Source organism: Idiotropiscis lumnitzeri, chromosome 7, assembly GCF_059441095.1.
Source record: "Idiotropiscis lumnitzeri isolate Australia: NSW breed Sydney's pygmy pipehorse chromosome 7, RoL_Ilum_1.0, whole genome shotgun sequence".
Taxonomy (NCBI): Eukaryota; Metazoa; Chordata; class Actinopteri; order Syngnathiformes; family Syngnathidae; genus Idiotropiscis; species Idiotropiscis lumnitzeri.
Genome location: NC_142397.1, coordinates 19,152,302 through 19,167,054, shown reverse-complemented (window position 1 = coordinate 19,167,054; position 14,753 = coordinate 19,152,302). Strand labels below are relative to the sequence as shown.

Sequence of the window (14,753 nt, the reverse complement as noted above, 5' to 3'; positions counted from 1 at the left end):
GATTCAGTTAAAGATTTCACAAAGTACAAATTTTACTTTCTTATGAAAGATATTCTCAGAAGAAGCAATGCTGCAAATAGTTGTAGTAGAAATATTTTGCTGAATAATTGAAATCAATTCTCGTGATAATTTTGTCTAAAAAGACACTTGCAAAAATGACAGCCTGTGCGGTAGAGGGAAAGAAAGTTTGGCCTGATAATGCTGTATGCAACTTTACAGTTTCCCAGACCATACATATTTGGTGTATTATAAGTCATCCCTGTATCGTTAGACATCACTGTTAATAATATTGTACTTCCCACTTAACTACAGTATATATTTGTCCTGACTAGAAATGGCTAATGTGAGTTGGTGTTTGGTGCCCAAAATTAATGTTAATGAGGTAATTTTAACAGCCATCTTGTTTTAAAATTGTTTCTCCTAATTCTAACAAAAAATACCATAATCTACGCAAATAGCATTTTATTGAAACAAGACAATGTGCTTTTTTTCTGAATATATTAAAAATAATATTGAACAAAGCTGCAGTTGTCATGTTTGCTTGGCCCTAGGAGAGCGTTCCAGTTTCTCATGTGGCTCCTTTGCAAAATGAAATGCCCACATCACTGCTTTAAACAAGCTCAAATGTATCAATGAATCACACAGCCCTCAAAGCTCATCTGTGAAGCACAGCGAAGGTTAGGGCTTGATTCTTCAGGGATGGGCTCATTAATCTTCATTTATGTAACACCTGATTGGAACAGCAAAATAACCTCAGAAGTCTACAGAAACATTTTACAAGTAACAAAATTTTCAATAGCCAAGTAGTAACCTTTTAAGTAGTGATAGGCCGCTATGATTTTTTTCTGGACCAATACGTTATTTATTATTAGTAGTCAAGTGGGCCTATGACCGATGTTTGCCGCCTATATTCGTTTCTGGTAAAAGTGAAAACATTGGTGTTCAAATTCTGAGTAATAAATAAAGCCTCTCGGCACTTGACTTTGTTTAAAAGACTCCAAGGACATGTTTGTTAACCTGCTTTTTGTTAAAGTTTTTAGAAAAATAACATCTTTGTTTAAACATTTGAACAAAATGTGCACAGAGTTTGCTGGCTCAGCAGTATATCCAAATTTAAAAGAAACTGACAAGAAATAAAAAGCTCTGCAGTTCTGCAGTAAATTAAGTTTGACAAAATTTCGACATAATCAATTTGCACTTATTATCTTACATCTTCACCAGTAAGACCGGCCGCAGAAAATTAAAATCTTAAAGGATCTCTGTTTTTTTAAATTGATCGATTATCATCTGTTTGATTTAAAAAAAAATAAAAATAAAAATGCTGATGCCGATATGTGCCAAAATATCAAATATCAGCCCCGATAAATGGCCTGGCCGATAATGGGTCTCACTAATATTATGAATGAATGCACCACTTTGGTGACTACTCTTCAGCTCGTCCAAATTCCCTCGATTGTGTTTGGTAATGTGTTTTTCTGGGGGTTATTTTTCCGTGTGAATCAAGCTCTTTCACGTATCCCTTTATATTTCATCTTAAACTTGCAGACAGCCTCTTTATAATTTGCTATTGCTAAACTCTGTAGGAATTTTTGATATAGGCTTTAACTGCAGGCTTTTTGCTATAGTACCAAACAATAATCAATTAATCAGTGACTGAGTTTGTCAATTCCTCTGAGGCATGCTTGGATGAGCATAGTACAGAAGAAATTGAACAGAACCTGGACCTCATCCCTATTGAACACCTTTTGGATGAACGATTACAAAGGTCTCAAACCAGGCCCTCTTGTCCAACGCCAGTGACCTCTGACCTGACAAATGTTCTTCTGAAAGAATGGAGAGAGAGTTCTGCAAATTCAGTAACTGTAGTGTGCATCTTCACTCATATTTGCACATATTTCACTTTCCATCTTTGTCAACAAGAACCAGAGTTGTCGTTCAACCGTTAAAAAGAATGAGTATTTATAGCATAAAATGGTGGTTGGGTGTTCCTGATATTTGCACCTGGTTTCTAACAGCAGAGCAATGATGTGTTGCATGCCAGTCCTTCAGAGATGATGTCATTGCTTGAGGCTGGCTGTGCTGCCATTGGGCTCCTAGTCACGCTGGCGCCCCCTCCACCCTTCTTTTCACTCTTGTTGAATAATGGAGAGCTTTGAGCCGAAGAGAAGAGAGGGTGGAAGGGGAGTGCAGGCTAAATGCCTGTTGTATTGTCACCATGTCCTGCTCCTTGGTCGTACCAGACGCAGAACCCACTCATTGACAGCACTAGTGTGATGTGTGCTCCCTAAAAGTATAGTGTAAGGAATTTAGACTTTTAGGTGTGTAAGAAAGCCCTTGTAAGAAACTAGTGTGTGACGAGCTCAACTTAAATAAGTAGACATGAAAATATTTGTGGTCTGGATAACATTTCAGGATGATCTTCGGTGAAGAAACCAGCTTAGATTTATATTATACTGTGTTCTAGACTCTCAATGAAAGAAGTACTTTACATGAGCTTACGTTTACACAGGGAGGGAATTCATCCGCTTTAGATGATAAGCTGCTGAAATGGTTTGGTTAACAGGATTGTCTACTCTCCAGTTTGTTTAACTGTGCTGGTGCTGGTATTCATGTGTTAACTGTTAATCCTTTTGCAAATGCACAGTACTGGCTGTACTGTTTTTTTTTATTTTTCATATCATCCATATTTGTGACATGCCACGCCCTGCCGTTCATTGTATTTGCTGAGTGCTAAATTAAATGTAGTCAAAATGTTAGTTTCAGCTTCAGTCATGTGTGTGTGAACAGCTGTGGGGCGTTATCTCAATAAATGGAAACATAAAGCTTGTCATTGAAGGACATTTCAATGGCACGTATATTCTTCTATTAAGATTTCGGTTACAAGCGGTTACAAGCGGCCAAAATGAGTTTCCTCCACCGGGTGTCCGGGCTCTCCCTTCGAGTTAGGGTGAGAAGCTCGGTTATCCGAGAGGAACTCAAGAGTTGAGCTGAAGCTCCTCTGCATTGAGAGGAACCAGATATTGTGGCTCGGGCATCTGATTAGGATGCCTCCTGGACACCTACAGAGCGAGGTGTTCTGGGCATGTCACAGCGGCAGGAGTCCCCAACAACGTCCCAGGACACGCTGGAGAGATAATGTCGCACGGCTGGCCTGGTAACGCCAAGGGGATCCCTCCCGTAGGGTTTGAAGACGTGGCTTGGGAGAGGGAAGTCTGGGCTTCCCTGCTGAAGCTGCTGCCTCTGTGACCCGACCCCGGATAAGTGGCAGATAATAGATGGATGGATGGGTGTATTCTTCTATTGGCAATCATCTTCCTGATCTTGGCTTTGGGATCAAACTCTATCCTTATCTTGCGTTTTTTTTGTCTGTGCCAGAGTGACCAACGCAACCACGTTGGTAGCCTCCTGGTTGAGGAGTGAAAATGCTCACCCACAGCGATGTGTGACCAGTCTTGTTTCTTCCTTTGACACATTTCACTTATCGTCGCCTTCCTAAACTAATGGGCCATGTCATTTTTTTCAGTTTTTACATGAAACATGAAACACTGAACCAAATACTGATTACATCATATCTATTACCATAAAATCCTGTGAATAACATGCACCACTGTATAATACGGTGGGCGTGCATTAATCACAAAATCACTCTCTTTTTGTTATTTTTTTGTTAACTTTGATTTTAAATCACTAACTGTGTGAAAATGTTGGACTTTTCATCATAGTATTGAAAGTGTGCTGGTTAAACGTCTCAACAATGTGAAAATGTTCATTTCTCATTCTGCTCCATCTATAAGCCCCCCACTCCTCTTGATTTGGGATAATTACAATTGAATGATCTGTTTAACTAAGGATGTAGCCTATTTTCGCAGAGGCGGCTAGCAAAAACATTTTCTTTGTCAAAATATGACCTAGGCCATTTATTTTAAGAGGGTGACGTTCGTTATACAGCATTAATGCCTGTCTCACAAATTCTTTGTTTAATATTTTATCGGTAAGAAGTATTATTACAACCGAGAAATAATATGACTGACGCGCATTACTGAACTTTTTGTGTCATGCTTACTTGGTCAGTAAAATCAATATTCGTAGTGACCTCAAATCATTAGGGAAATTGTAGAATGCGGTGCTTGTGACACTCTTTTATTACGAAGCCACACTTTTGTAACCTGTACAAAATGTGTTCTGGCATTGTCTTGCTGAAATAAGTAATGTTGATAAATGGCTTTTGCGTTGATGAGATTTAAGTTGCACTTACCGATGTAGTGCCGAACAGTATTTACTGACATTGGTTTTCTGAAGTGTTACAGATCCACACGTAGTGATAGAGCCTGTCCTAGCAGTCTTTGGGCAGTAGGTGGGGTACACCTTGGACTGGTTGCTAGTCAATCACAGGACACTCAAAGACAAACAACCACTCGCGCCCACACTCACATCCAGGGACAATTTAGACCGTCCAATCAACCTAACATGCATGTCTATGGAATGTGGGAGGAAATCAGAATAGCTGAAGAAAACCCATTCAGGCACAGGGAGAACATGCAGACTCCACACAGGAGGGCCTGAGCCGGAATCGAACCATGCACCTCTGTACTGTGAGGGGGACGTGCTAACCAGTCGCCCACCGTGCTGCCGCCATTTGCATTTCATCATATGAAATTCATAAAAATGCAAAGCCCATTTAACTTCACAATCAATACTATACTTCTCATAACTCGTTATATTCTTTTTCCATGCGACCATGCGTGCTTGTTAAACTGGTTTTTGGAGATACGGCTCTCATTGTCTTTTGTTGGCTCGCACATCCAGGCTCATTGTCATAGTGTTTTATTTATATAATTTGTTTGGGGGGGGGGGGTTGAGGCGTCACACCCAAATTGCACCGTTCATGTCCTCATTCCATCATTTTGCTGTGACAATATAACTTGGATGCACATAATGCCACATTCTCTGATAGTTAACATTTTATTGTTGCTTCCATTTTTGTTTGTCATATTTCTCATTCCGATCTTGTGTTAAGTTTTTGCTTCAAGCAGATTCATACTAGGCCGGTAGAAACAAAACAATAAAGTAAAAAAGCGAAAAAACAACAATGACAAAATGAATTAAATGAATTAAAAAAATAATTAAATCTTAATCTTGTTGCTTATTCAAAAACATTTGTCTGTTAGTCAAAAATACATTCACCATGCAGTGAATCAGAATGTTGAGGGTGTATCTTAAAAGGTTCTAATTCGAACACAAATTCACTGACGCTCATCCAATTTTCACCACTATTTGTTCTGCAGGCCATCTTAAATGACTCTCATAACCAGATGGTTGTCCACTGGGCTGGAGAAAAGAGCAATGTCATCGTGGCTTTGGCTCGAGACAGTGTTGGAGCCGTTGGACCCAGAACCAGCTCGGTAAGATCAACACATCCATGGGGAACGCCTGTGAAACTTGCGCAGTAGAGACGTTTTTAGACTATTCGAACTTGACTTGGAATCTCTGGTATGACACTTTCACTTCATTTCCCTGAGTCCCTCCTTTGGCAATTGATTATCAGTATCATAAATTGCATCGCTTTTTAAACCGGTTTGTCACCTTTCATATAATGATGTGATTGTTGAGCTCAACTTTAATGCGCAATCTGGAGCATTCACCAGTCACGCTGAGACTGAGAAAAAAATGACACTCTACCTTCAAGCAATAATTGAAGAGCACGCATAATTTCTTGTGCCATCCTTGAGTTGACAATTGGCAACCGGTTCACATTGCCAGCTTTGATACATTGATTACAATTTAGGAAGGGGTTTTAAAGGTTTAATAATGTGTATATTTTCTCAAACAGCATTATGGGTGAACTGCAGCTGTCTTACAGCCCAAATATAAAGCCCATTGAATAGGCCGTTATAGTTGTCCACCCTTCTGGAGGCAAACGCATGGCTCAATCTCAGTCAGGTTTCGACAATATTCCTTTGAATTTGGCAACGTTTTTTAGACTATATAAACCTGCTGATGCTACTTATTAAGTGCGGCTGTTAAAATTCAGATCCAAGTCCAATATTACCTGGAGGTTTCTAACTATATATTAAGTTTTAGAGAGAGCCTGAAGATGACTGCTAACACTTTGTTTTTGCAGTCTATAGACAATGACAATCGCAGCCTCGGTACAATAGTTACAAACTTACAGCCGCAGGTGGCTAAAAAATGGGATATTAATTGGCGGTCCACAAAGTCAGATCTTTCTGTGCTGGCATTTCAGTTCATTTGTGTGTGCCAGCTTCCTTGGGTTGATAAAAGTGTTTGCGTGGCTTAAAATGTTTAGAAAAGTGGGTTCTTAATGTATGTCACAAAGTTTTGAGAAAGTAGACAGTTACTGATGTTCTGTTTCTGCTTTGAATCCAGGTCTATGTTTCCTATGATTATGGGTCCACCTTCACACTTGTCTCTGAGAAATTCCAGTTGTCTGGCGCTAAGGCCATAAATGGCAGCACGCAGATCATCTCTCAGTTTTACCACAGTCCTGCAGATAACAAGAGGGTAAGTAGATTATTTGTTTGTACGGTCACATAGCCCAGTTTACACAATCACGTCAATATTTCATTGACAAAATATTGTCATTCTCCTGACACACCCTGCAGTGGAAATATTCAAGTTTACTCCTCTGTGCAAACTGAACTTTGCTGCCTGATTGAAGGCAGCCACGCTGGCTCTTAATACTTAGTTAACTAGTCTTAATGGGTTTTTCACCATTGAGTGCTTGTTCAATAAGAGCCGAACAGATTTCAGATTAACATTCCAACTATCAGTCCAAAAATCTGATACTCTGGTGCCAGCTATCTTTCAGATTTTTGAGTTGTCTGTCTGTTGGCCAGTCAGATAGAAACTTCCTTTTTTGACTTGCGCAAAAGCCTAACCTCAACCCCATTAGAAATTGTGAGCATGCACCAGTGACCTCTGACCTGGAAAATTCCCCATTGAGAACCACCAAAAATTGTCACAGTATCTATCTATGTTACGTCTTTACCTTTCAGGCGTAAACCGTGTGCTTCCTTGTGTTTCAGTACCTCTTTGTAGACTCCACCAACAATTACCTGTGGAACACCTTTGACTTTTGCAAGAGCGTCCAAGGTTTCGCCCTCCCATTCAAACCAACGGACATGTTGATTCACAGCACAACATCCAACTTGGTGCTTGGGTATGACAGCTCTCACCCAAACAAGCAGGTAAAGAATGACTGCTAAAAGTTCATAAAGTATATGATTGTTGAACTGGGAAAAGTTGTAGTTGTTTGTGTTTTTTTGTTCAGCGCTACAAGGTTTTTTATTTATTTTTATTTTTTTTTAAACAGTCAAACTATATACATCAGAGAATTTTTTTTTTTATTTGTTGATGAAGAACCCTTAACATCAGCATATATTGTGAGGAGAAATCAGTGTGTACATGTAGTTCAAACAATAAAAAAAAAATCAAATAAAAAATTGCCCCATGACAATAATATTTTCACCATTCCAGGATTTAGTGTGAAACACTTGGACAGGGAATGCGTGAGATGAGTAAAAGGGATTTAAGCTTGTCAGATTGCCTTTGGTTCTCTACCTGCTCACTCACCTAATTGAAAATGAAGTCTCGTGTCAGTCACTTCCCCTGTGAAATGAACAAGCAGTTCCTTCTAGCATGCACGTAAACATGGAAGTGTTTTATGGTGGACCTCCATTTCACTCATCAACAAAAATGCCAGAGGCGATGTGTACAGTTTGGAAAGGCCTTAACTAATTTAGTGGCTGGTTTTAACTTGAGCCAGGTATTCTGATTAGAAATGAACTGACTGATCAAACAGAATGAAAATGCTCCATATAAACACTTTGATCGGAACAAAAAGGCCAAATCCAAATTTTGTTTGTCCAAACGAGCGTCATTGAAAAAGTTCACTTGGAATAGCCAGGCTGCGTCCGGTTTTGGCTTGCTCTGTTTTAATGTAAATGCATAGTAACGTTATCATATACACACTTTAAAATGGCAGTGTCTTACTAGAGCTCATCTGTGACGCAAGACCTTGTTTTAAAGTTCCGGGTACTGTTTTTGTCAAAATTCTGCTTTAGTAAAAGTGTTAAAACAATCGCTGTGCTCAATAGATGAATGAACTCCGTATTAATAAATAAAGTGATGTTTACATCAAAACACAGCGTGTCGCACGGCTGTACTGTGTAGATCTGATTAACAGCGTGGAACATGTGAAGAGGTCTTAATTCTGAATAATTTCAATCAGAATGACAAGAAAGTCTCCATGCAAACCCAGCCAATGAGATGTCGATCTGGATCATGAACCAACTACCACACAAATTACGTTTACAGGCAATATTATTTTCAAAACCTGAATATTGGCTATGTAAACACACGCAAAATCCAGATTGTGTTCGTTTTGAAAACCTGAATCAGACGCCTTGGCTATCCCCTATCAAATATGAATATTTGGTCACATCAATGCGAGTGGGTTACCTCCTTTGAATGGAACTTAGGTTTGTGTTCTGCATATTCTGTTCCCAAATGAATCTGAAAGTAAAGTGTTTGTACTCGCGGCCTCTGGATATACTCAAGCAGAGATGCACAAAAATGGCAAAATTCAGACGCAGCACAAAAACAACAGTTTTTGAAGTAGTTTTGAAGCAAGGAGGAAAGTAATAAGAAACACGAGACACAAGATTTTCCGTGTGTCGCTGTTTAAAGTAACTTTGTCTACTCATGCATGTACACAGTTTTTGCTGAACAGTTCAGAAACTGTAATTTTGACCTTGACTGACAACAAACTTTTTAATATTTATGTCACTGTGTGTTCAAAACACACCATGCAAACCTCATAAATCAAAAGCCTGTCAGATTTTTTTTCTTGCCTAAATAATGCTGATAATGCACAATTTTAATAAACTATCGTTGATGTTTTGAATTGTATCATTATAATTATCTTATTTTCACATTTTTTGTGCCGCTGACAATTGCTTTTATGTTTTGTTTTTAAATGACTGCTTTTGATTGATTGTTTTGTGCATGTTGTTATAATGACTTTGTTGTATTTAACATAGATAGTGGAAACCCTAAATAGAAACCATTGCGTGCTTAGCTCACTGGAAGCGCTTACTTTTCTTTCTTCTTGATTTCATGCACAACTAGCTGGCTGCTAAATATTTTTCCACTTCTTAAATGTGCAAAGAAAAAAAATGAAGCAATGAGCATGACCTACATTTTTTAAATGCACCATCCCCCTCTTCTTCTTCCTCCCCCCTCCCCCTCCACACTCTTGTAGCTGTGGAAGTCAGACGACTTTGGGGAGACTTGGGTGTTGATCCAGGAGCATGTGAAGACCTACTTTTGGTAAGTTAACAACATACAGGTGATGAACACGTTTTGTGATTGGATACTCACTCATGAGGGGGCAGTGCTATGCGGAATCAATACAACACAACACAAACTGGCGACCGTTCGAAAATCTAAAATATATTCTTTCTTCTTTAAAACACAATGGTCGAAAGAGGGAAAAGTGTGGATTTAATTGCAGACACACCTCCAAGGCCATTTCCAAGACGTACCTTTCAAGAAAAAGCTAGGTTGTGCAACACTCAGTCAGTCGTGTGTAAGTGTTTGTCTGTATATTATTTCTCCAGCCATGATGTCATAAATGACGGTATTATGAGGGGGATTTATTCATTTATTCAAGTAGAAATAAGTAGGAATTCACTGAAGGCCCAGGTGTGAAGTGCACGGCCCACCACTGACTAAATGTAAGAAATGTTGTGCATTGCGTATAGTTATCAGAAAATAGTCAAGATTCATTACAGTCTTCATCTGATGCACTGCTCAACGCACTCAGAACTAAAATTTTAGCGAATAAATAAGTCTAAAACATTATTTAAAATTCGGAAATAAAAGTGTTTCAGTTGAATTAAATTTTGTGTTTTTCATATTATCAGAGCTGGGCACTTGACCCTTTTTTGCCAGTGAGTCCCCGGCCCTCCAGCCGCGATCTCGGTATGGTTACGGCCTCAACCCTCCGGCTTTAATCATAAAAATTGTCATCACCACTCCGTTAAAAAAAAACAACAACAAAAAAAAAAAGCGTCCGTGTATGACAGCGCCGCGAGAGAGATGCTAACGACAGAGGTTTCTGTAAACATCATTAGCTGGCTAATTTACTATTCAAATCCACTTATTATGGGCTTAATATGGTCTCATTCGTCTCCTTCATCTCATTCTTCTTGTTTCTACTTCTCCACGAACGTGCCCAATGCAAGTAAGTACGCACATTTGGTGTTATAGGCATTGTGGTATTGTTCCGTCCTCGGGATCGACTGCCCAGCTCTGCATATTATTACGACTGTTTCTCCCTTAGAAAAAGCCAAGTCATTTAGTTCATTATTTGAATTTGAGCACATGCTCAGATCTGTAGGCTGAAATCTTCATGTTTACTTTTTTTTTCTTCAGTTTGTCCCTGCTGTATGGGCGTTTAGAATTGGTAAAGAATTGTTTTCTGATGGCCAAAAATGTTCATTTGTTTTTTTTTTTTAAAGGTCATGTTAATGAAAACTCGTGTGGCCTTGTTGTTTTATGAAAACTGAATGAATTCATCCTCATGCTTGCTCAACTGACAAAAGACAATAGACTGAAGCACATTCCACTAACATAACTCAGTATGCTGAAACAACTTTTTTGTCCAAAACATTTTGTGCCACTATTAAAAATGGCACTAAAACCTGCCGTAAATAATAGTTGAGGTTCCATCTCAATTCTATACAGTAGAAGTGAAAACAACAACAATTGACAGTGTGGTGTGCAATCAATAATGCTTCATCTCCAAAAAGTACTGCTAATAGAATGCCCGTTACTAAACAAATCACTCAATCACATGCTGAGCATTTGAGTTAATTTGGTCAGCTAACATTTAATTTCTGAATGCAGAACTGAAATAGATTATCGATCAGTAAACCGAGTTTGCAATGTTGCATTGAAACCGTAACTTGACTGCACAGTGTAACTGATTGCCAATGTGTAATTGTAGCCTGGCAAAGTCAGTTAGCAATTGCATTTCTTTTTTACTGAAATCAGTCAAAGAACGAGGCAGTACTCAAGACACAAACAGAGCGTGATGAAATCAGTCAACCTGTCTCAAACTCTGCCGGATAGTTTTTCATTTTGATTCACTCCGAGTTGTGACCCAAAAAATAACAATAAATAAATAAATCATACATGTTATAGTGGACATGTTTGAGGCTGGACTTTTTGGTCAGTGAGACATGAGGCATAAACTCTACACTGGAGTAAAAATATTGTAATTTGTGTATTCACTACTAATGTTGCTGAAAAGGTTTGTGTGACAGGCAAAAGATTGCCCAATACTGAGAAGTCACTCCATTGTACCATCCTCCCCCCCACCCCTTATCTAACCCGCGTGTCCTCGCGAGGGTCGCATGGGTGCTGGAGCCTGTCCTCGCTGTCTCCGGGCAGTAGGTGGGGGACATGCTGAACTGGTTGCCAGCCAATTGTAGTACATTGTACCAAGATCAGTTTTATTGGGAGCACTTTATGAATGCATTTTCCCTTCCAGGCCACAGCAGGGGTAAAGTGAAAATATAAATAAATGTGTGAACAACGTGTCTGGCTCTACACTACTTGTCACTTAAGCATGCAATATGATATCTGCATAGTACATATTATTGGAAAGAAAATTTGGGGGTTGACTTCCCCTTCAAGTGACTAAGCTGAAAGTCAAACAACAACATCCAGTGTGCTTTGAAACTGCGCTTCAGCACGCCAAAGAGGTTCTTCATGCACCCATGTTCACTTGTATTAATCAGTGAGCCAACTGTCACTAAAAAGTGTTGTTACAAAATTTTAGAGGACATAAATTGCACACACAAACCAGGATTGATTACTCCCACCTTCAAAGCGGCTCCATTCAATTGAATGTTATCTTTTTGTTTTTACTTTAGCAAAGGAGTGCCACTTTTATCTGTTGAAGGGCACCAAAATCCGGAGAGGCTATGTACTAACTACTGCTGCTGAGTGAAAAAAACGAATTACTGTATTTTCCGGACCATAGGGCGCACTTTAAAGTCCCAAACCTTCCCAAAAACAAACGAGGCGCCTTGTAAAGCGACGCGTCCATTATATGGACTGAGCATCTCTCTCGACCATCAACCCTTTTACTCATTGGGCTGTTTGGAGTGCATGTTAGCACACCCTGCTGGACAAAGTCTGACTCGTCTATGCTTCGAATTGACTGTGACTTATACATTATGTGACTATGGTGTTTGGGTGATGGTGTAGGAGAAAGCTGGACAAAAGGGCAGCTGTCCACAATGTTGTAGTCTGTCTTATCATTTATGTTATTGCAAGCAAGAAACGTCCCAGGTTTAGACAACAGACTGCAAAAAGCCCAAATCACAACAGCACATCTCTCTAAACAGCCATGTGATTGGCTAAGGCTGAGTGGCTCCCAAGAAGCCATTGCTATAATCTTTTTGTGTTATTTTTATTTCTTTTGGGTATATAGATGGCATGAGAGATACATGTTTTGTGTTAATCTTATTTCTTTGTTTCATTGTTTGCTTGTATGCTGAGTTTTGTTTTGGTTTTGATTTGAAACCGTGACTCTAAGGAGTGTGGTGACCAGTGAAGTACATCCCCTGATGTTGTCTAGTAGATGTATTGCCAAGGCACCTCTTATTGGTTAGAGTCAATGTTATTGGCAGTGATTTCTTATATTTTCAGGACATCTGTCATTGACTTGGGGTGATACCTCTGACAGCAATCCCTTAAGGGATTGAGTAGTGGTGAGCTGGCTATAGCTAGCGTGAGCGGAGCTAGCCTTGTCGTGCGGCGCGCCTAGTGTATGCATTAAATACGGAAAAAGCACCCTCAACTGGTGTTGCGCCCTTTGAGATGCAGCGCGTCTTATGGCCGTAAAAATATGGCCGTAAAAATATGGTAATCACATTGTTGGCCAACACTTAAATATAATTCCCAGTGAATTTGAGCTCATATCTAAGAGAGGTGTATGTTGCCATTGGAGTGACTTTTAAAGCAAATCAAAGATTAGCCAATAATGGGGTGTGGAAAAAAAATACAAGAGCTTAAATACTTATTGTTACTTCAATAAAACAAAAACAATTTCTCTCATAAGTCAATTGATATGCTCTTACTTTCTGTACGTGACATGTCAACCATTTAGACTCCGTTTTAACATGTTAGTTGTTACCACTCGCAAAAGTATCTGACGCGAACATGATCAAGAATAATGTGCTTTATTCATTCTTTTAATAGGGACTCGATGAAATTCACTTGTGCTCCATTTGGGGTCTGTGCAGCTTTATTCACTTATCACTTACTAGCCAATAGAGCAAACCTTTTTGCCTGTTTTACATTTTTGTGATGCATAAAAACTGATAGCTATGTCACATGGTTTGGTTTGACACATTCGGTACACTTGAAATGAAATGTTTACTATGTAAACATGACCTAAACCAGGGGTGACACTGACATTGTTTGCAAACTCATCAACTACTTCGGACTTGAGAACGTGAACTAGAGTTGTTGTATTCATTCAAAAGAAGAGACATACAGAGTCCGCAAATAGTCTGACATGTACTCTGATTCAGATGCGTCCAGAAGTTGAGGAAGGATCGTTGACTAAAAGCCCCAGTAGCAGAGCCTTGCAGCGACAGTGGTCCTTCTGTTCAGCTCTTGAGTCTCAGAAGGAAAACACAGTGTTTGGAAGGCTGACGATAAAACACAGTCAAGGCTCTTCATCTAGTCCAGCTCCCTATGCCCGACTTCCGGGACAACGTTGCAGCCACAAGCAGTTTAACCAAGAGCACAACACTCTAGTCCATTTTGGGTAACCAGCATGGTGGAGTCTTTTTTTTTTTTAAATAATAATTATGTTCTATGGGGTCCCACTAATCTGAACACACTATTCTGATGAACATTGTGTTTGAGGAATATGAATTACCTAAAAATCCACCCATATTTCTCCATATCAGGGTCAGCCATTTTGCCGCTTGCCATCGACTGAAATTAACTTCACAGTTGCTCAGGGCTCAGGTAATGACGAATCACGGCTCACCTCACATGAACAAACTCTGAAAACAGGTGAGCCGTGATTGGTCGTTACCTGAGCCCTGAGCAACTGTGATGTCATTTTCAGTTGACAGCAAAATGGCTGCCCCCTGAGATGGATAGAAGCAAGTGGATTTCTCTGCTTCATTCATATTCTTCATTTCTAAATTCCAATGGCAGGTAAAGAGTTCTGTAATCATCAAAGGTGTTTAATTAGCTCTCAAATTAAAGATAGATGATGCACTCCTTGGCAAATACGGAACTACTTCAAAAACGGGCCTTTAATGCTCGGTCTTTCACAGATGTTCCTGGATGTATCCCATCACAAAACCAAAGCACAAAGAAAATAAGTAAACACGTACATCTGACTTTTTGGTTACCTAATTAGGTTATCTTCAATTATAATAACAAGAAAATATTGTATATAAGGAATTTGTGCATATCCATAGATCTCTGTTAACAATGTCAGGTAATGACATGGTCCAGTGTAGTTGTCTGTTTGCTGCTGAAGGCTTTTTATTACTTTGGATGTTATTTTTTTTGGTTCAACAAGCAATGTGTTTGAAATGTCCTTTGATGCTGTTTAAATGTTATATGTATGTGACCTTTTGGCTTCAAAGACCGAAAAACGTTTCAATAATTATCAAGCATATAATATGGAT

The 14,753-nt window shown here is 39.3% G+C and overlaps 1 protein-coding gene across 1 annotated transcript in view; it reads left to right on the top strand.

The window, feature by feature from the left end:
- Nucleotides 1-14,753, top strand: part of sorl1 (sortilin-related receptor, L(DLR class) A repeats containing) — a 71,483-nt gene that overhangs the window by 4,673 nt on the left and 52,057 nt on the right. Inside the window, exons 2-5 of the mRNA XM_088300401.1 lie at nt 5,286-5,402; nt 6,388-6,522; nt 7,047-7,208; nt 9,284-9,351. Of these exons, the coding sequence (XP_088156527.1) occupies nt 5,286-5,402; nt 6,388-6,522; nt 7,047-7,208; nt 9,284-9,351 (482 nt within the window). The remainder of the gene's footprint in view (nt 1-5,285; nt 5,403-6,387; nt 6,523-7,046; nt 7,209-9,283; nt 9,352-14,753) is intronic.